Genomic DNA, 19,646 nt, shown 5'->3' on the forward strand with positions numbered 1-19,646 from the left:
CAAAGGTTGACATCATTATGAAGAGAAATCGTCATTCTCTCAACAACAACAATGCGGTTCTGCAACCAAATGATGATGCAGCAGAGAAAGCAAAACGTCGCAAATCCGCTCACTTTTCACCACAAGCAGAGAAGCCCGCTGCTCCCAGGAAAGTCACATCGGCTCTCGCGGTGCAACAGAAGCGAGCAAAAAGACTCAGCGCAGTAGAGCCTAGTATGCCAATTGTCTCGATAGAGGTGATGAATAACAATTTCGAGGAATGGATGAAGCTCGCAACAGATAATGTACATTTATACTACAGTAAAGAGTCCAGCTGACATATACCTCCGCTGGCTTTAGAAAATTACTACCAACAACACTTGGAACTTTGCCTTGATTGACTACTTTGCAGACCTAACTCTTTTACGGAATGGTCCTGATGACCAATCAATCAACTTTCAAAAGGCATCTTGTACCCTTGATGGGTGCGTAAAAATATGGACAAGCAGAGTAGACAGCGTGGCAACCGAAACTGGCAAGCTGCTGAGCGGACTAGCAGGGGGTGAAGGTAATAATACGTATACAGCTCTTGAATCTTTCTGATTTTAGCATAGCAGAAGCACAGGAGGAGGAAACTGAAAGCGGAGAAGAGGAAGATGGCCAAGCAAAAGTTACCAGAAAGGTTTGCACTCTCCGCATTATTCGAATCCCACTAACTTGCAAACAGACTGTGCGCTCCGAAGCAACTTTAGCTAAATCATTTGCCCCTCTCCAAGTCAAGAAATTTGATCTTGAGTTCACCGTCGACCCTTTATTCAAAAAAACATCGGCTGATTTCGATGAGGGTGGTGCGATGGGATTGCTCATGAACCATTTAGGGGTCGACGGCAAAGGGAGAGTTGTCTTTGATGCAGGTGATGCAGGAGGCGAAGATCAAGATGACGAGAGCGAAGAGGACGTTGTTGAGGATGAAGTTGAGCTTGACAAAATTTGCGGTAAGATATTTGACCGTTCCGATTACACTTCACACTGATAGCATTTCAGAATATCTTCCTCCACTTGAACAACTATCAGAAATGCTAATCTCCTCGTCATTGTCTTCATTCAAATTCACATCTGATTCATCTTCCGTTCCAGACTTCAGTACCCTTGTCGGTCTCAGAGATACATGGAATGATGATGCCGAAGGTCAACCGCCCTTTTCTGGTGACGACGATGCCGATGAATTTCAATTTCCTCCTATGGACAACTACGCACCTGATGTGGGTGGTACAGGTGTTGAACACGATTTCTTTGCCAATGAAGACTTTGGCACGCTTGTTCCTTCTCTTGACAGCCCTTCTGAATTTGATGGCGACATGCAATCTACGCAACGATTGGCCGGGCAGGGACCAAACTCATTGGCTCTTGTAGGTCCTAGTGAACATCTGAAGCCATTTGATCCCCGCGCGCAGAATGGAGAGATGGTAGTTGCATTGGGAGAAAGTGGGGATGGGGATGGAATGTTTCAGTATTTTGATGGAGACTTTGGAAGGAATTGGGCAGGAGCAGGGCACTGGAAACTACGGAAAGTGTCGCGTAAAGGTGTGCATATTCACTATGACATGTCAAAGTCAAACTTTGCTAATATCCTTAGACCCGACCGCCTCATCATCAACAACAACCAAGACAAAATCCGTCAAAGCTCCGTTTACTATCGACTTTTCCTCTCCATCTGCAACTTCTGCCAAAGAACTCTTTGCCCCTGGCTCTAGAGCTAATCTGACATTGCCTTCAAGTAAGACAAAAAAGAAGCAAACCAGGAGAGAAGAATGGCTTTTACCCGATGATATGCACTTTTCATCACAGCAACTTTTGCGCTTATTTCTAAAACCAAAATTCTCTGTATGCTTCTTGCTGTTGTATATAGAACATAAGCTAACCCGGTTTATAGTTGCGTATGCGTCGCCAAGATGCAACAGGAAGAATGCACGTCAACGAGAATGGAGAAGTTGATGAAGCATTCTGGGCAAGAGCTACCGCTGAGAGAATATCAGGTGTTGATGGCGAAGTTAATGGAGGCGAGTTGTTCTTCAAGTCGTTTGATACAGGCGGGAAGATTACTAATGGTAATCCAGACTTTGACTCCGCTCCAGCACCGTTCGAATCACAATTTTTCCAGGATGATGACGACTATGGCCCTGATGACTTCCCCATGGCACATCTCGACGCCAATCCTCTATCTTTACCCGGTACCAACCTTATTGATGGTGAGGCTGAGGACTTGTGGGCCGCGACTCAAGGACTGGAGGTGCGTCGCGCAAAACCAGAAAACGTCAATTTTGCCAAAAAGGCAAAGAGAGTGGATGTCAAGCGTTTAAAAGACGACATCTGGTCGGACTTAAAGCTTCTTGTCCCTCCTTCTCCAACTTCTGCCTCTTCTGACGAGGAAGTCGCTCTAACGACACCAACAGCACCAGTCAAAACGTTCAACACCGTCATTCAATCCCTTCGCTCCATTTATCCAGCGCCCAAGATGTCTGAAATATCTACGTCATTTTGTTTTATATGCCTTTTGCATCTTGCCAACGAAGAAGGGCTCAAGATTGAAACTGCCCGTACAGATGGGAAAGAGGGGATTGATAGTGGATTCATGGGATATGCAACCCAAGAGGTACTGGACAGGGCAAACTCTGCTAATTTTGAACCCACAGCCAGAACAGGGGCTAATGGAAAAGCTGACGATGTAACGCAAAGGAATAGAGATCGTGTTGTTGGCGAATTAGAAGCACTTCGCGTGTACAAGGTATGTTGTATGGCTTTTGCGTTATGAATCAAACTTATGTATTATTGTAGGACCATACGGCGGGACGTGCCGCCTAATAGGAATAAGGCCTAGGTTTAGTCACCACGTGGTTCAAGGTCGTGACTGATTTGATTTTATCCCTTCAATATTTTCAAACAAACATGCGCCCCTTGTTTCAAATCCTTCGCTGGCCGATTTTTTTTTGTCTTTTCATTTATTTACAATCCACATTGTTTTCTCATTTTATAGAGCGGTGTATGTTTTCTCGCTTAATTACGTAATGCATACATGGAAGCAGTGCGATGACACACGGAGGACCGAGCGTTGTGTATCTGTTCCTGCATGAAATAATGTATGCAATGATAAGAAATCACACGCGTCGCTCAGACCACCTCTGATGGAAAAACAATAAACACTACGCCAAATCGTCGCAAACTCACACCAAACTTGGTTTTCTCATTTTTGAATCACATCTCTATTTTGCTTTTACTTTTGTTCTTGTTTAACTTTTACTTTTAACTGTCACAACATGAACCGTCCAGTCTGGGTGTGCCCTCCATTCCCAGCAAGAGGCGACGGCCGCCATCAGCCACACCATTCTATGGTCCATCCTCCTCCACATTTCCGAATCATACATCACCCTCCTGCACATCCACAACAGCTTCGATACCCACATCCGCACTATCCTCCAAGCTCCTCTGCCAATGTTTTTGAAGACCATGAAAAAACCTGCGTAGACGGCAAACGTAATTCGCTTAGCAACGTTTCGGACAAGAGGGATATGAATAACAACAGAGCCAGATCACGATCTGTCCTCAGCACAGCTTCCAAAGACGACTCGAGTTTCCATGATGAGGTGGGCATGGGTAGTTCTACATTCATGTTTTTCCCCAATCCCAATCAACCTCCTATACAGTTGAAAGCCGCTCGGAAATCAGGTCTTTTACCTGCTCCACCTGGCTCGGTTCTTGAGGTCAATAACCTCCTGCTGCTCCACCCCCCTACAGATGTTCAAAGGGGTTTTGGAGGGCATACAAGCAAGTACGAAATGTATACCTGCCGAGTGTGTTCCAAGACATATGACGGGAAAAATGCTAGAAGTGTTGCGAGGAGACATTTGCAAGACAAGCATGGCGTTCCTCTAAGCGTACAGGCGAGGCGGAGCAGGTGGGATACTAGTCAGTTCAATGCTGTTCAAATCATGGCGCGAAACTGATAGTTATTTTTGTAGCAGTTTCCAGCCGGCCGAAATGCAAAAAGGATGTTGAAAGCAACAGTTCTGAGGTTGATCAAGACTGGGCCGTCAAGAATCGGTAAGGCTTTGGTTTCCAAGGAAGATTTTTTACTGATGTTTTTATAGCCAGCAGGGACGTGTGGAAAAAACTTACGCCAGCTTTCTTGAACAGTTTGGTCCCAACGGCCTGGCCACTCCTGGTGGTATTCGGCTTATCGCTCCCAAGTTTCGCAAGCAAACTGCTGGTGTCTTCTTTGATACTGCAAAATACCTGAATGGTGATTATGGCAATGTCATTATCCCTGATGATATATTAGGGAGTATCGAATCCATAAGAGGTGGCGAAAATGTCGTTCAAGAAAACGATGACAGAGTTTCTGAAGAGAATCATCAAAAAGATGTCGAGCGAGAAGCACCTGCCGACAGTAGTCTTGTTGATCATCGAAATCGGTCACATTCACCGACCCCTCCCCATACTCTCATGTCCTCATTGGCTGTCTCACCCCCAAGTCCCCCTAGACATACCAGGCATCCATCTTACCATCATCACTTGCAAACTCAACAACTTGAGCGTTTACGTCAACAGCATGTTGTATTACCTTATCATTTCTCGCATCTACCTCCCATCGAACGTGCCCGAATGGCAAACCATTATTCGGTAAATCAGAATCACAAACAGACTCAGCCACTGGCCAACACCCTGTCACCGTTGCAAATAAAAGAGGAGATCCCTGATGTGGATGGCAAGGTTAGTCGAGATACCCTTGAATCCCCTTCATATGATATTTCACCTAAGCTTGAACCAGAGAATGATATTGCCCCCATTGGCGTTGAGGAAATCAGCGATCACTCTCGGGAGGATAAAGAAAACACTGATTCGGAAATCGAGGACGCCGCCGAAAGCTTACTCAATCTTCACAGTACTCCTGTTCGTGGTTCTGATGACGATGAAAATAAACCAATCTTCAAAACCTCTCGTCCTACTGTTAAACCAACTCGTGCTCATGACCTTTCCACGCGATTAATGGACGCTCCTCCTGATGTGTCCTCCGCTAGTCTCCCACCACCTGGACCTCGAAGGACCATTCAGCCCTTCAAGGATCCTAGACCAGAAGTTACTAGAAGTCTTAGTTTGGATCAAAGGATGACATTGGATGATCCGTTCACTTTCAAAGCTACTCCCAACCGAACCATAGCTGGGCAATCTGCCTCGCGCGGCTCCCGTACCGGTCAGAGAGTCATGATCCCCAGTCCTTCGCCTTTATCATCGACTCGTAGGAAACGCAAGGCTTTGCCGTCGTCTCCCTTTTCGGGACCTCCTGAGCCACTGGATCGTTCCCGTCCTACTTTGCGGCCTCTTTCGACAAACTTTGGTCTTCCGTTTCATGGCGCTGCTACGCCAGTCCGCTCAGCTCTTGCTCCCCACATCCCTTCCTCACTGACAAAAGGTTGGTTGCTTTCTTCGCCGAGCACAGGAGACACTGCTGCGTCCTTGGGTCTTGTCCCAACGCATTTGGCACCCGTTACGCCTGGTTTAAGAGGTATCATTGGTACAGATACTCCAGAGCGATTTGGGCTTTTGTATGACAGCGGTATGTTTAGAAAGGAGCACGATAGAAAGAGAGTCAAAGGGAAAGAGAACATGAGTACGGGCAAGAGATGACAAGTGGTTGATGGCAAACGTCATGTATCAATATCCCATCCAAGCTGGATCTAAATCGCAGTAAATATATCTTGTAAGACTGATAGAGAAAACCTGGTACGAGACAAAGAGAGCCGAGTCGTGGTAAATGATGGCGGTTACAGGTATATAATAGTATAGAGCACGCCCATGCGATTCATGTCACAATCTTATATCGCTTTGCATAATGTTTAGACTTTGAAATGTTGTTGCAGTTATTGACGCTGGACAGCTTGCGGTGTTATGACGCACGGAAAAGGAGTCGTATTCAGTATTACGTCTTGGTCGATGACGGTTTGCATCATCACTCATCATCGACACTTTGCTTTTGTTTCCGGCTTTGTATATATAAAAAGTGATGGAGCATTACAAGAGGATTTTCTCATTCACATAGTCCATTTCAACGTATAGGTCGTAATAAAAAAAGATGTCTGATTCAGCGTTTAGTTCCTCTCAGCGAATTGCGCTCATAACGGGTTGCTCTTCGTCTAATGGCATAGCATCCAACATTGCATTATCCCTTTTATCTCGTGGATACTATGTGTTTTGTACCGTCCGAAAGACTGGAGATCTTGATCATATGAAAGGCAAGGAAACTTGCGAAGAAGTAATAATGGACGTGGTAGATGCGGAAAGCATCAAAAAATGCGTTCATACAGTCAGTAGCAAGACTGGCGGTCGGTTGGATGTGTTGGTGAATAATGTAAGCCTTGATCTTGTGGATTGGTTGTCCGAGAAAGGCTTATACAAAGTCGCTACAAGGCTGGCGTCGATATGTTTTCTCCTTTGCTCGACACTTCCATTGAGTCACTTCGTACTGTCTTTGAGATCAACACCATCGCTCCCATCTCTGTCACCCAGGCATTTGCTCCTCTGTTGGTGGAGACGGCACGACTCACCCATCGGAAGAGCGTTGTCTTGAACGTGGGGAGCATGGCCAAGTTTGGCGTGCCATGGAAAGGCGCATACTGCTCTAGTAAGGCGGCACTCGAATGCTTGACGGATGTGTTGCGGATGGAAATGGCTGGTCTGAATGTCAAGGTCATAAACCTTCACGTCGGTGGGTGGTTTCCCATGTCGTTCACTGTCAATCTTTGAGTTGATGCAGCGTAGGATCTGTCAAGACAGACATGTTTGACAACGGCAAGCTTTTTCCAACCCTCTCTTCCACCCCGAGTGGCTTTTATCCTGCCTGGCCAGAGATCAAAAAACGCATCGAAAAGGACTCACTTTCGCAAGAACCCCTTACATCTTCTCCGGCACGCGTCGGGGAGCATGTCGCAAGCAAGATTGATAGTGTGAATCCTCCAGGATATGTCAGGACGGCTAACGGCTCCCTGCTTCTCGATATGGCCATGTGGGCGCTGAGTATGGTTGGTTTGAAGGACTGGTTCTGGGGTAGAATGTGGTATACGTGGATGGTCGGCAGGCCTCAGGACAAAAAGACAAATTGAACAATAGTTTAAATTGGATGGTGCGTTGCAAGCTGGTTGAAAAGTGATCATGTCTGTACAAAAGAGAAAGCAAATAAATAAATAAATAATGTATAGGATGCTGACGGAATTAAATGTTTGGTTTGCTTACGTAATCAAAATGAAATCGATAAAATGTTGGATCCATCATACATGTTGATTTCTTTATGCTATTTTGCTAAATTGTAACTTTTGTTTCTCTCTATTCCATATCACTCTAACCATTCTTTTCACTGTCAATCTCGACTCTTTCTTCTATTGATTCGACTCGTGATACAGTAACAGTGGATTGATCATGTCAAACGATTGGTGGTCTACACCCTCTCGCACTAGCACATCCGTCGCGCCGAACCAAACCTCTCTTGTTCGTTCGCAATCTCTCTCCAAAAATCGGGCCCGGTTTGAAGGCGATGAACTCGATCCGGAAGACTTTCAGGCCGCTGAAGGGATCAAGTTCCTTCCCTCGTTTGCCAGCAGCCAAGCTGGCAAAATGACTCTGGGCACAAGTCCCACTGGCGGTATGACTAGCTATGGCGGATTTGGGGCTGGAAGTCCCGGAGAGAGGAGAAGCCCTAGCACTCGTCTGGCGACATCGGTGCATGATAAGTCTGTTTATCTTTGCTATAAAGCTATTCAGCTCAAACTTACCCATCCTTGCAGCAGCTCCCCTCGGCATACGACTCGTGCTCGTTCTCTTGCTCAGTCAGGAGCTCTTGCCGGCGGCGTCTCCAACTACACGCCGGATGAAGATATGCCGCCCACCGCTAGTTTGAGAGACAGCGTATCCGAGTCACGACCGGCTCCTGTTGTCGCTCCTGTTGAGTAAGTCTATATCTCGATTCTTGACACTAACGGTGCTCGACGATAGATTTCCCACTCCTCCCGCGCTCATACCGTTCCATACATCAACCACTCTTCACGTCTTTGGTCCTCCAATTGATATTCTTTGCACTCTTAAACCATATCTTTCCCAGTTTGGAGCTATTGTTTCTTACCATCCTGGACCTCAAGGATCCAACTGGTGGACAGTGGAATACAACTCGCCTTTAGGAGCTTCCCATGCATTGAGAAGGCATGGCGATATCATTGGAGGTCGATATATGATTGGTTTCAAGGTTGCTGGTGGAGGCAGCATGGCAGGATGTACCCTTGTTGAGCGAGAAGAACAGGATGTGACGTTACCTGGCGAGGGAACACCAATCAAGGTGCACAACCTTCCTATCATGAAGCCAAAAGTTGCTCCAGTGGTAGTGAAAGCACCGAAACACAAGAAGAGCGCATATGACTGGGACGCAGTGGATGAGCCAGCTGGATGGTCAGGATGGGTCGCTGAAAAGCTTGTATGTGTTTGGGTAACTCTAGAGTAAGGGGAATCACTGACATAGGACGCGCAGTTTGGAAAATACTAACAGGACAACAAATGTCACAACAAGTTGTACTACGAGACAGAATGCATAATCTGGAAACGCGGAGAGTGATGTATTTGCAGACAATGTATGGCACATGTAAACTATGATAGTATCTTTTGACAAACACAGAGACGAGGAACATCATGATAAAGCAAAGAGTTAGTATGGCACATGGTGAAAAGACGAGCGCAATCAACTTGAAAACAAATCAGACAAACAGTGACAAAATGGAGCGACTTTTTGACATCGTACAGCCGACAAGAAAGACATGGGGGTCACAGTGACAAGGATAAGAGTTGAATGTATTCTTGAAAATAGGAGCATGTAATTAAGATGTAGTGACTTTTTAGAGCATCATCTTCTAGGTGACGGCGGTACAAATGGAGATGATATTCTTGAAGCAATGTCAACTCAGGCTCGAAAACAAACACCAAAACTTACACCAGGCTGGAGGGATCTGCCATCGGTCTTGAGGTTTGGTAATTGTGTTTACAGATTGATTTCGCTGGCCTTCAAAAGTTTTCTCGTTGCTTACATTAGGTGTAGGTCGTTTGTTTTCGTCATTCACTTCAGCTTGATTTTTGCCTTGAGCTGCATTAGTGTAGATCGCTTTGAAAGAGTTTGAAGGACAATTCTCTTGAAGTGGAGTGCTGGCATTTTTAAGATCTTGACTAGGCGTCCAAGGAAGAGGCGTAAATGGCTCGGGGTTGAAATCAAAATTGAGATTGAGGTGACTCTTCTTCGATTCTTTGAGAACGTGACTAGTAGCCGAGGTACTATGAGACGGAGTAAATGGGTTGAAGGGACCGAGTGACGCTAGGGGGTGAGCTGAGCGAGATTGTGTTTGAAGTTGAAAATGAGCTTGATTTTGATTCTGAGGATTGAAAGCAGATTCTAGATGAGTCTTGCCGGTGATACGAGAAACATGTTGAGCAAAGTCGTTACCGAAAGGATCAAACGGAATCCTTGACGCAACAGGTGCCAAAATAGGAGCAGAACTGGGTGCGGAAATGGCGTTTACGGCACGAGCATACCTTTTCGCGACAAGTGGACGACCACCGAGATTGAGACCGTTAGCAGCAATAAGGGCGGTGGCAGATACTGAATGGTCAAATTGGATGAGAACTTGTAGCGGAGCCGTAGAAAGAATGTTGACTCGGGAAACGGGACCAAAGTGGTTAAATACCTCACGGACAGTGGCGGAATCAGGAAAATAAGACGGGTCCTGCGTGACATGAAGCACTATCCAAGAAGATTGGTGAGTACTCACTAGGTTCTCTACAATCACAGCGCAATCCTCCAAAGGTTCTTTTCGAGTCGGCATAGTAGGAGGATGTACTACTCGGTTTGGCATAATGCCTGACTTTGCTCAGTTATTTTTCTTTTACTCCAAGATTGGTACTGTACCACTGGTTCCAAAATGCTTGGCTTCCCTTTGAACCAAGGCCCAAGAGACATCCATTTTCAGGTTGTTGTGCCAAGTTCCGTTCATAGCTCGCATCGCTTCAATGGCTTCCTGATGAGTAGACATAAGAACAAAACCTCTGATAAATGAGTTGAGCATAGAATAAAGGCAAATTTAGAAGAAAAGCATACCGTCTGCGGCCCATGCCATCTAGTTGGGAAAGCAAAGTTGAATGCTCAACCATACCAAAAGGTGTAAACAGAGCCTTAAATTGCGTTCTATCATATCATTAGCCGAAGCCCAAACATTGATGACTATCAAAGCAACCACTCACTGGGTCAAATCCAATGGAAGCCCCATCACATAAAGATTCCTTGGCAATGGTCCATGAGGATCAACATGCTTAAAACCCATGTTGGTACCGGTGGTATCGGGATTAGTTCTCACGGAAAGCGCGTTGAAATTACCGCATAAACTTGCGATGCTGTTGTATCCTCCTGGACCCGATACAATACTTGCCGACGTAGGGCCAATATTGGATCCCACAGGAAGCAGCGTCGATGACGCATTAGCAGTGACTGGAGGCGGGCTGGGTGGAGTCTTGAGTTCAAAGGACCCGTTGGGAGTAATAGTACCAGGAGTGGAGGTACCTTGTCCTGCATGACCTAGGGTGGTAGAGGCAGGGGCTCTCACAAGAGTACTACAAACAAGGTCAGTGGCAGCTCAAGAGATTGATTCAGAAAAACAAAAGATTTGAGGACTCACATGCCAGAAGGAGTCAAACAAGACTTCAGTTCTAGACATTTTTGTACACCTTCTTCAGAGTCAACCCAAACTTGTGCCCATTGGAGGTTCACATTGTTGACGGAGGCTGTGGGCCCATTCTGTGAATGAATGAGGACACCAAGGACCCGGGCTGAACAACACGTTATTCTTCGTGGAGCAAGATAGTGTGTAAAAATGTCTAGGACCAAAACGTACTGTGTGAGGAAAAGAAATTGATCAGATTGTCACTCGTGACTATACGACTCGTCAACCTTGTGCCCTGCTCACTGACAACCAGCTATGCGCCACTCACCAGAATGGTTCAATCCATACAGTCTCATTTCATATCTGAGTGCGCTTGGCGCGGGGAAAGAGTGTTCAGAAAGCACAGGAGGAGAAGGAGAGTTGCTACGAGAAGTCATTGTCAATTTTACTATTCTATTGTACGTTTCCCTAAAAATATTGTATGTAATAGCAGCACCGAGCCCAAATATATGAGTGGCAAATTTTCGTTTTAGACAGTAGGTAAAAGTGAAGAAAATGAAAGAAGAACAAAGTAAAGAGATACAAAAAACAGACGCGACTTTAAGTAGTAATCTCAGCCAAGGCGCGCTAGTCACCCGATAGAAGCGAGCCTGGATGATGGCGCTCGGACCTTGGTGAAGAAATGAAAGTTGACTGGACTGCAACATTCCACACCTAGATAGGTGGTCATGATTACATAATGAATTACTTGTATTGACATCAAGAATTTTATAATTATACCATCTTACAACTTCATCCCAAACAACTTTTTCTTCTTTTTCTTTTCCTCTGACTTGCCGGGCTTGGAACTTGAGGTAGAAGAAGTCAAGGAAAGATTGTTGAATCCGTTACTCAAGTTCGATCCCTGAGAGGATTGTTTCTTCAGGTGTGCAGAAGGGCTGGGCTGGGTTGAAGGTGGAGGCGGAGGTGGTCCAACAGGGGGTCGCCAATGACGAAAGTTGAGAATCCTGTACACTAGTCAGCCTATCTATCGCCTTGAGAGGGTTTGCACCATACTCTTGATACTCCGCACCCTGCCCCGGCTGGCGTATTGCTCGGCTTGGACCCTGCGGGTGGAGAGGTATAGGGTTGGGTGGATTGGAACCCACACCTCCTCGACCCAATGCTCTCAATTGCGTACAGAACAGCTCAGGTGTGATGACATGCGTTGATCCTTCGTTCTATTAGTTTTTTTATTTTTATATATTTTTTATGAATATAATCAGAAACCTACCAATAAACACATCTTTCCCTAAAGATTTCCCTACAGTATAAGCAGCTCTCATTTCACTATAGGTCATTCCACCCGCTATGAAAATGATCAATCTTTGCCTTCCTTCAGTGTTGTTTTGGCGAGCTGAAGAAGCTTTGTGCCATGTCGGTCTAGCACTTCTCAATGAGCCTGAAGGGTTACTGTTAGAGGCTGCAAGGTGAGAAGGTGTGCTTCGCTGGGAAATCGGTTCTGCTGGGGCATCTCCCAGATAAGGAAAAGTAGAAAGGTCGAGTTTGCCCGTAGTTTGGTCCTCCAGGACAATTTGAACAACAGGTTTGTACCTTGAGAGCTCATACTCTCCCTCTGCATGACTGGGCTTCTGCTTAATTCTACCTTTGGAAGATGATGAGCGGGATTTGTCCTGAATGACCTTTACACCAAGGTGTACGAGGTTGTTGACCATATCCTGCTCAGAAATCGATAGTCGCGCATGTTGATATAATCTCCTTCTATCTTCATCCGCGACTCCGTCCCTAAACAAAATGTAAAGTGCCATGATCCGGACTTTATCAAGGGACGAGATTTTTCCGCGGCCATCTAATAATGGTACCATCTCTTCCACAATGGTTTTGGGAACCTTTCCCTCTGAGGTATAGCCTGTGGCACAGCACTGCTCAACACTTCCCACTGCAGAGAGGTTCTTTGTCTGGAAGATATTCATACATTCTTGCGCCATATCGAGGTGGAGTGAGAATTGCTCCCGTTGAGTCTGAAATTGTGGAAGAGAAGCAAGCATGTCCTTCAAGTCGTTCATATCGACATTGTTTCCTCTGCTCTATTGATAAGCCACATGGCTATATTATGGTTGATAGACGCACCCTCGAAATCCAGCGTGTTCTTGGGCAAACTTGGCAAAATCCGTTTGAAGTGTATCAATAGCATCCTTCATATGAAGATGTCTCACGGACACCCAAACAGGGTCTTCATCTGTCAGCTCGGCCACTTTGTCTTCCACGCCCCCAACAGTATTTGTATACTTGTATCTGTATCGCACACCATCGTCGATCTTCAGAAGGTCGTTAGCCATAGCTTGATACCAGAACTCATGTAAAAGAGGAGCAGCAGGATCAAGTGAACGATCAAGTATGAATAGAACTCCTCTTGGTCTGCCCGCAGGTGACTATGTTTTCAGTCAGCATGGTCTCTGACAAATGCTATGTGACTTGCAGGAAATTCCGGATTGTTTTTCAAATATTCATCAAGGTCGAGTTTGACCTGTCCAGCAATCCTACGACTCAGGTGCTCTCCCGTCATAGGTTCGGACGTTTTCCCCCCCATGTTGCCCATCGCGGATCTCCATCTTGAGCTTTGCCCACCTTGTGGAGTTTGTAGAGTTGGAACTGAGGAGCGAGAGTATGCAGTGGAAGAGGCTGTGAGAACAAGAGGGCCTAGGGGAGGATGATGAGACGGATGGTAATATCTAATATAAGGGTTCTCGCTAATTGTTGCCAAGAGGTTAATGATCTAATTCGACGATTAAATTAGGCATAATCATGTATTGATAGAAAAAAAAGAAGACAAACCGAACGACCGGTCACTCTCACATCATCCTCAAAAGCCTCCATAGCCAAATCGGCAGATGCTATCCCTCCTGGCGCGCCAAACATTGTGAAAAAAGACCATGGGGCTTTCAATGAGAATACCCGGTCTTCAATTGCTACACGCTTAGTTAGCACCAATTGCAATCATCAAAAGTGCAACATTTCAAATCACCCCAAAAGTTGCAATACAATTCAGTAAAAGCTTGCAAAACTCCCTCAGGCATACTATCTGTCAATCTTTGTGCCAGGCTGTCGTCGATACCTATGCTAGATGTCAGCGCATAGACTTCCATTGTTCTCATGGTGAGAAGCAGTTGCCACAGTCATTGAGACAGAACTAATCATAACGAACCATCAATGAAATAGACATGTGCAGATTTGTAGGTTCGTCTACCTTGTGTAAAGTCTGCAATGATACGGTCGACATTTTGCAGAGTAGGAGTCAGGAGATAAATGGCGTCGACAGACATGGGAGGCCGAGGCGAGTGAAGAGGTTCAACAGCTGTTTTGGAGGAGTTTTCAGTGATTGAGAAAGAGATTAATTGAGCCATTACTCAGCTCATCGTCTCACAAACTGAGAAAAATACCACATACAAGTGACATTTTGAGCGAGAATATCAAATTGCTTGTAAACTGTGTCCAATAGAGCCTGTGAATGATCATCTGTAATCAAAATTTTCCATGCTGGTTTTGGAATGGACTGGATTGCTGAAGTAAATCCTATTCGTAGGTCAGCGAGTGGTTTATGAATGATAGGAGAGTAGTTATCCAAGTGTATCAGTAGTGATAGCGGGTATACCTACTTGCTTTGAGCTGGTCTTTGAGCGGCATAAGTATAGAGATTAGCGGTCGTTCTCAAAAATATAATTTAATAGAAAGTTGCTGAAGGAGTTGATGATTGGTGTTACTATAAAGACAATAATGGTATGACGATGATGGTTGCCAGACACGGAGATCGTCGTCACTCCGAAATTCTCTACAAAAATACAAATCACTCACGCAACAACTTTTTGTAGTCTATCTCTTTTTCGAGAATGGAGCAACAAGTCCTCCTCTGCTTAGACGCAACTCTTTCGCAAGATCATAACATTAGAACAAACGCCGAACAACGGTTGAAACAGCTTTTTTTGGTACCAGGTGAGCTCATAGGAGCCTTCAAGAGCTAATGGAGTCAGAGGGCGGTTTGAGTCTGGCTAGAATAGCACTCTCAAGCAATATACATTTATTTCAAAGACAGATGAGTATAACTTATTGGCGAGAGACTAAAAGCTAAATATAGAGTCTCTACTCTGCAAGTGTTCTTTTACATCACTATGTTGAAAACCATTGGACACCAGCGTCTCTCTCATTTGAACATCCCATCACTCCTATTGAGGTCAGCACGGAATGTGTTGAATACTATATAAACAGGCTTAACCCTTGGCAGTAGGTGAAATCCGAAATAAGATCGCTTGTTTTTGACGGTCTATCCGATCCGGAACGCAAGATTCGTTCTGCCAGCGTACGTCTCATCGCTTACGATGCGATCACGTCCCTACTGAGAGCTATCATAGGCTCTTACACAAGCTACTATTGCCCGTTATGATTGGCCGGATGACTGCCCAGATTTGCTTTCTAAACTCGTTAATCTACTCACTGTTGGCTCACCAGACTCGGTCCATGGAGCTATGCGAGTCATCACTGACTTTGTCAACAACGACCTCAGTGAAGATCAGCTTGCCACTGTTGTCTCAGAACTTCTACCCGCTGTACTGAGCATACTGGTTAATCCACAGGCCCACTCTCCATCTACAAGAGCATCTACCATTTCCGTCTTTAGACAAGTTGTAAGAATGTTGGAGACTGTCAGAGAAGAGCACCCCCAAGCTGTTAAAAATGCTTTAGGACCACTGAGTGAAGTGTGGTTTGTTGCTTTCAAGCAAATCCTGGTTCAGGATGCTAAAGCGGAAGTATCGCAAAACTGGAAGTCTATCAAAATTCGAATTGAAATTTTTCGAGTATGATTACATGACACCTGTAAGAATGTTTTACTAATCCTTCTTAGACTTTTTCGCTTTTTTTAAGCAGTTTTCCGAAAGTTATTATACCGCAGCTTCAAGACCTCATCAGTCTTTCCCTTTCTACGCTTCAATCTCTTCTTCCTGTCTTCACCACTTTTTATCTTTCTACTTCAGACGATGCGCCCAAGACGCCATATCAAGACGATAATACAGGTGATCTCGAAGGGAACGTCGGCTTGGCAGAGCTAGCATGCGGAATTTTCGACTTTTTAACGCCTGCGATACGAAAAAAAGAGGTCGAGGACTCGCTTTTCCAAGGCAAGAAGGGAACCGAAGTCTTGGAAAAATTAATTGTTCTCGTACAGAGTTACACTCAAGTTACTCGGGAAAATGTACGTTTGATCATCCAAGTAATTACATTCACTCATATCAACATAGGCGGAGGAATGGATGGAAGATCCTAATGCTTTTGTTATAGATGAAGATGAAAATACTCAAGAATACAGTGTCCGAACGTGCGGTTACGACCTCATCGGGGTGTGTATTGGCAGATCCAGCTTTCGATGAGAGTGTACCGAAGTTGATCCAGTACCTAGTCGGCGATGGATAAGTGGGCCAAGCCTGTCATGTCAATCCTTCAATCTTTGACTCTTCAAAAGGTTCAGGAAAGTGCTTCTTTGAGGCAATCTGGTGATTGCGATTGGCAAGTGTCTTCCGTCAGATTATGATCATGATTGACCCAACCACAAAGGTGGAAAACACTCGAATCAATACTGGCCATATTAGGTGGTGTGGGTGATGATATCAGAAACGCACTAGACGAAGATAAAGAGAGGGGACGACCAGCTAGCTTGGATGTCTCGTATCTCTTTGATCAAGTTGTCCCCGGGTTGTTAGGACAGTCTGGTTAGTCCTGTGTCAGGCTATCACCAATTGCTATTGACTGTTAATGAATGATACAGATGTGCCTTTTCTACAAGGTCGCGCATTCGTCTTTGCAAGTGAATTCTCAAGTTATCTAGGCGAGGAGCTTGCCAGCCAATATTTGAGCGCTGCTGTTGCTGTGTTGGAGGCTGGCAATGTTTCTGTGCCCGTCAAAATTTCTGCTGTCAAGACCATAAAAAAGTACGTTGAGCTTTCGTGAAGATAATCTGACCACTGATATAAACATATCAGTTTTTGCCGACATGTCAATTCTTCTATCTTACAACCTTTTACCGTTAAAATTCTCTCACTTGTTCTTGCTCTCCTTCCACAGGCTGAGAGAGAGACCCTCTATCTGTTGCTTGAGACAGTTAGGGCTGTAACTTCTGTTGATGACAGTATTCTGAATAGGAGCAATACGGACAAGCTAGTAGAAAGAATGTGGGAAGTTTGGTTGAGGTGTAACTATGGTGAGTCATCTATGTTACTCGTTTAGCGAATGATCGTTGACAAAAGTAAAGATCCCGTTGTCACAGCAATCATCGAAGAAAATATTGAATCTCTCACTTTATTCCCTGATCCTGGTGTTCTGACTGCTATTATTCACACTCTGTGTCCCAAACTTGCCGCGGCCATATCCACACCGGTCACAGATGAGACTGTCCATATCCCTGGTGAAGCCATTCAGCTCGCAAACTCGTTGATACGAATGAGGAATGGGCCACTAGAGTGTCAGTTGGTTACCACAATCACAAGAGCTGTGATGGAAATCTTAAAGACAACAGATGATATGGATGTCATTCAGTATGGAATGATACATCTCACTTTGTTTGTCAGAAAAGATTGCGACAAATTGATACAGTGGTTAGTACTTTTCATTCTTCGTGTTGTCATTTCTGAGATGAAGTGCTCTTGCCTAGGCGTGATGCCCATGAAAACAATGGCATCGCAATCATATTTGATCTTCTTGGTAGATTTCTTGCTCCTACATTCTCCGAATCAGGTGGTATCTTCGTTGGAGAACTTATCATGCATTTGTTGAGAAAGGCAGGAAATACTATGGGTTCGATCTTGCCGGATCTTTTACGGGCTGTTGTAGGGAGATTAGCTACGGCACAAACGACTTCATTCATACAAGTGCGTTAGACGCCAAACAAGAACAAAACGCTAATCACAATATCAGACACTGATTCTTCCTTTCGCCTACCTCTTTTCCACGGAACATACTCTTCCCACGATTGATCTCCTCTGTCAGTTTTCAGTACCAGTGTCTGAAGGCACATATGAAAAAAGAGCTCTCGATGTGGTGCTTGAGGCATGGTGTGACACGTGTGATACCATCACAGGATCGTGGAATATCAGAATCAGCGACATGGGAATGAGTAAATTATTCGAGTTGTCTGATTCAAGGTTGAAAGAGGTTCTTGTCAAAGGGGACATGATCATCGATGAGAAGAACAGAAACAGTGTGTTTATCTGCAACTTCAGGCTACAATGATTTATATAACTTACATGAACAATTAGCCATCATGACGCGTTCCAAAACCAAGCTTCGTGAGCCAATCTATTTCTGAATGTCTGTATTGATTCAACATTTTACAGACCCTAACCAGTACTCCTTAATTCCTTTCCCGCTCAAAGCTCTCAAATTGGTGCTCAAAGACGTTCAAACAGAACCCAATTGTGGCAAAAAGACTACATCAGACCTTAATATTCAATATGATGATGGCGTTAGTAGCTCTTCTGGTCTCATTAGGCATTGAATCTGCGAAATTAACCAGTATTATATAGGATGAGGAGTGGGATGATGATGATCCGCTTGGGGACGGCGACGAATTTCAATTGCTATCCTGTATGTCATTGCACATTGCCATGTTGGATCTGTGCTCATGTTGTAAAAAGCTTGGCTTGACAACAACGGCGGAAGAGAGAATGACGCCCAAGACGACGATGAAGACCTCAAATCTGACCCTCTTGCGCAGGTTGATCTTGCTGTAGGCGCATCTTTTACTCTACTCGTTAGTGTCCATGCTCACCTTACTTGCAAATAGCAACACCTCGTTGACGTACTTCGACGCGGATACACGTCAAATATTAACGGAATGCACGAGATGATTGAAAGTCTCACGAGTGAAGAAAAAGGGATTCTCAGGGGTGTTTTGACGCTTTGACGATGCTGTTGTAGTATCAATCACCGGATGTGTTGCTGTCGTCTTCATGATCAGACATGTTGATGCAACAGGCTGACTCTATACGTTTCTGCTCCCTTGCCATGTTTTTGGGCATGTATCAATCGTATCTGTTCATCTGTGGCATAGATAAGCGTATCGCAGGTGCCTTCACGCTCATCACCAAACAGTCCATTAGAGAGAAAAAAACAAGAAACCAAATTTCATATCTGAATCTGCAAAAAGACAGTTTTGTTTAGATATTCTCGTATTCTGGACCAAAAGCAGATTCAGCTCAACACTTCCTCGAAAGCGCTTTATGCACACAATGCAAGCACAAACCAAAGGTTTGATTCTGCCAGCCTTTCTGTAGTATGTGTATAAAGATCAAGCACGACTCTTCCCATTGAAAGATGTAACGTTGAGTTTTCGAATCGGTCGACAATTTTAAGGGCCTTACATTTCAGGACCAGTAATAGCCATACATTCTTTTGTGAGTTTATTTCTGGGTATATTGTAATTTCAAAGTACTTCAATCGCAACCTATATGCAGACCTGACTTTATGTATCTTTTGTTGCAGGAAATTCTCAACAACTTGATTTTCTTAGCAACATTGACAATGGTTGCCGATGGCAGCGAGAAGAAGGGCAATGGCTAGTTGTTGATTTTCCACATTTGAAATCTTAAAGTTATTCCACCTGCAGCTTGACGTTCAGAAATATCCTGGTGCAGCTACAAATTTTTCAATATACTACAAAGCAAACCCAAGGGAAGTATGCACCCAACCTCATTTACATACAAGATAAGCAGAATACAAATCTAATCAATTTAAGCGAACTTGTTGGTTTTCGCCTAAAAATTGTCAGGGTTGATTCTTAACTACCAATTTCTCGGATACACCTAACACCTGTTAATGGTTTGCGTTACCCTGTTCGTACTAGCAAGTCTATGCTGACCAAGTACAGGGCAAGACGCCGCATAGTAG

At 44.7% G+C, this 19,646-nt stretch overlaps 7 protein-coding genes across 7 annotated transcripts; 5 read left to right on the forward strand and 2 right to left on the reverse strand.

Annotated features, from left to right (window-relative positions):
• Positions 1-17: 17 nt before the first annotated feature.
• Positions 18-2,841, forward strand: L203_102604 (uncharacterized protein; the record flags this gene model as incomplete). The annotated part of the gene is made up of 9 exons (XM_066212027.1): positions 18-284; positions 340-547; positions 594-661; positions 707-974; positions 1,024-1,563; positions 1,616-1,863; positions 1,913-2,039; positions 2,097-2,764; positions 2,815-2,841. The coding sequence occupies 9 exons, from the start codon at positions 18-20 to the stop codon at positions 2,839-2,841; spliced, it is 2,421 nt and encodes an 806-aa protein (XP_066068124.1).
• Positions 2,842-3,293: 452 nt separating this feature from the next.
• L203_102605 (uncharacterized protein) lies at positions 3,294-5,661 on the forward strand (the record flags this gene model as incomplete). Its single annotated transcript, XM_066212028.1, has 3 exons — positions 3,294-3,942; positions 3,996-4,077; positions 4,125-5,661. 3 exons carry the CDS (start codon positions 3,294-3,296, stop codon positions 5,659-5,661), a joined length of 2,268 nt encoding a protein of 755 aa, XP_066068125.1.
• Positions 5,662-6,106: 445 nt separating this feature from the next.
• On the forward strand, positions 6,107-7,133 carry L203_102606 (uncharacterized protein; the record flags this gene model as incomplete). Its single annotated transcript, XM_066212029.1, has 3 exons — positions 6,107-6,382; positions 6,442-6,739; positions 6,793-7,133. The coding sequence occupies 3 exons, from the start codon at positions 6,107-6,109 to the stop codon at positions 7,131-7,133; spliced, it is 915 nt and encodes a 304-aa protein (XP_066068126.1).
• A 313-nt stretch (positions 7,134-7,446) lies between these two features.
• On the forward strand, positions 7,447-8,560 carry L203_102607 (uncharacterized protein; the record flags this gene model as incomplete). Its single annotated transcript, XM_066212030.1, has 4 exons — positions 7,447-7,757; positions 7,812-7,973; positions 8,020-8,491; positions 8,546-8,560. The coding sequence occupies 4 exons, from the start codon at positions 7,447-7,449 to the stop codon at positions 8,558-8,560; spliced, it is 960 nt and encodes a 319-aa protein (XP_066068127.1).
• A 361-nt stretch (positions 8,561-8,921) lies between these two features.
• On the reverse strand, positions 8,922-11,152 carry L203_102608 (uncharacterized protein; the record flags this gene model as incomplete). The annotated part of the gene is made up of 10 exons (XM_066212031.1): positions 8,922-8,954; positions 9,002-9,028; positions 9,096-9,785; positions 9,831-9,919; positions 9,968-10,104; positions 10,157-10,243; positions 10,300-10,665; positions 10,731-10,881; positions 10,947-10,985; positions 11,044-11,152. 10 exons carry the CDS (start codon positions 11,150-11,152, stop codon positions 8,922-8,924), a joined length of 1,728 nt encoding a protein of 575 aa, XP_066068128.1.
• A 347-nt stretch (positions 11,153-11,499) lies between these two features.
• On the reverse strand, positions 11,500-14,399 carry L203_102609 (uncharacterized protein; the record flags this gene model as incomplete). Its single annotated transcript, XM_066212032.1, has 10 exons — positions 11,500-11,722; positions 11,772-11,928; positions 11,989-12,797; positions 12,846-13,147; positions 13,195-13,491; positions 13,551-13,684; positions 13,741-13,830; positions 13,921-14,070; positions 14,163-14,288; positions 14,372-14,399. The coding sequence occupies 10 exons, from the start codon at positions 14,397-14,399 to the stop codon at positions 11,500-11,502; spliced, it is 2,316 nt and encodes a 771-aa protein (XP_066068129.1).
• A 203-nt stretch (positions 14,400-14,602) lies between these two features.
• L203_102610 (uncharacterized protein) lies at positions 14,603-18,663 on the forward strand (the record flags this gene model as incomplete). The annotated part of the gene is made up of 18 exons (XM_066212033.1): positions 14,603-14,698; positions 14,848-14,943; positions 14,998-15,069; positions 15,122-15,565; positions 15,613-15,960; positions 16,007-16,105; positions 16,165-16,271; positions 16,320-16,474; positions 16,531-16,693; positions 16,745-16,962; positions 17,014-17,356; positions 17,413-17,629; positions 17,676-17,958; positions 18,017-18,046; positions 18,095-18,222; positions 18,284-18,344; positions 18,395-18,486; positions 18,544-18,663. The coding sequence occupies 18 exons, from the start codon at positions 14,603-14,605 to the stop codon at positions 18,661-18,663; spliced, it is 3,072 nt and encodes a 1,023-aa protein (XP_066068130.1).
• Positions 18,664-19,646: the final 983 nt, after the last annotated feature.

The sequence above is a fragment of the Cryptococcus depauperatus genome, chromosome 3 (assembly GCF_001720195.1).
Source record: "Cryptococcus depauperatus CBS 7841 chromosome 3, complete sequence".
NCBI lineage: Eukaryota > Fungi > Basidiomycota > Tremellomycetes > Tremellales > Cryptococcaceae > Cryptococcus > Cryptococcus depauperatus.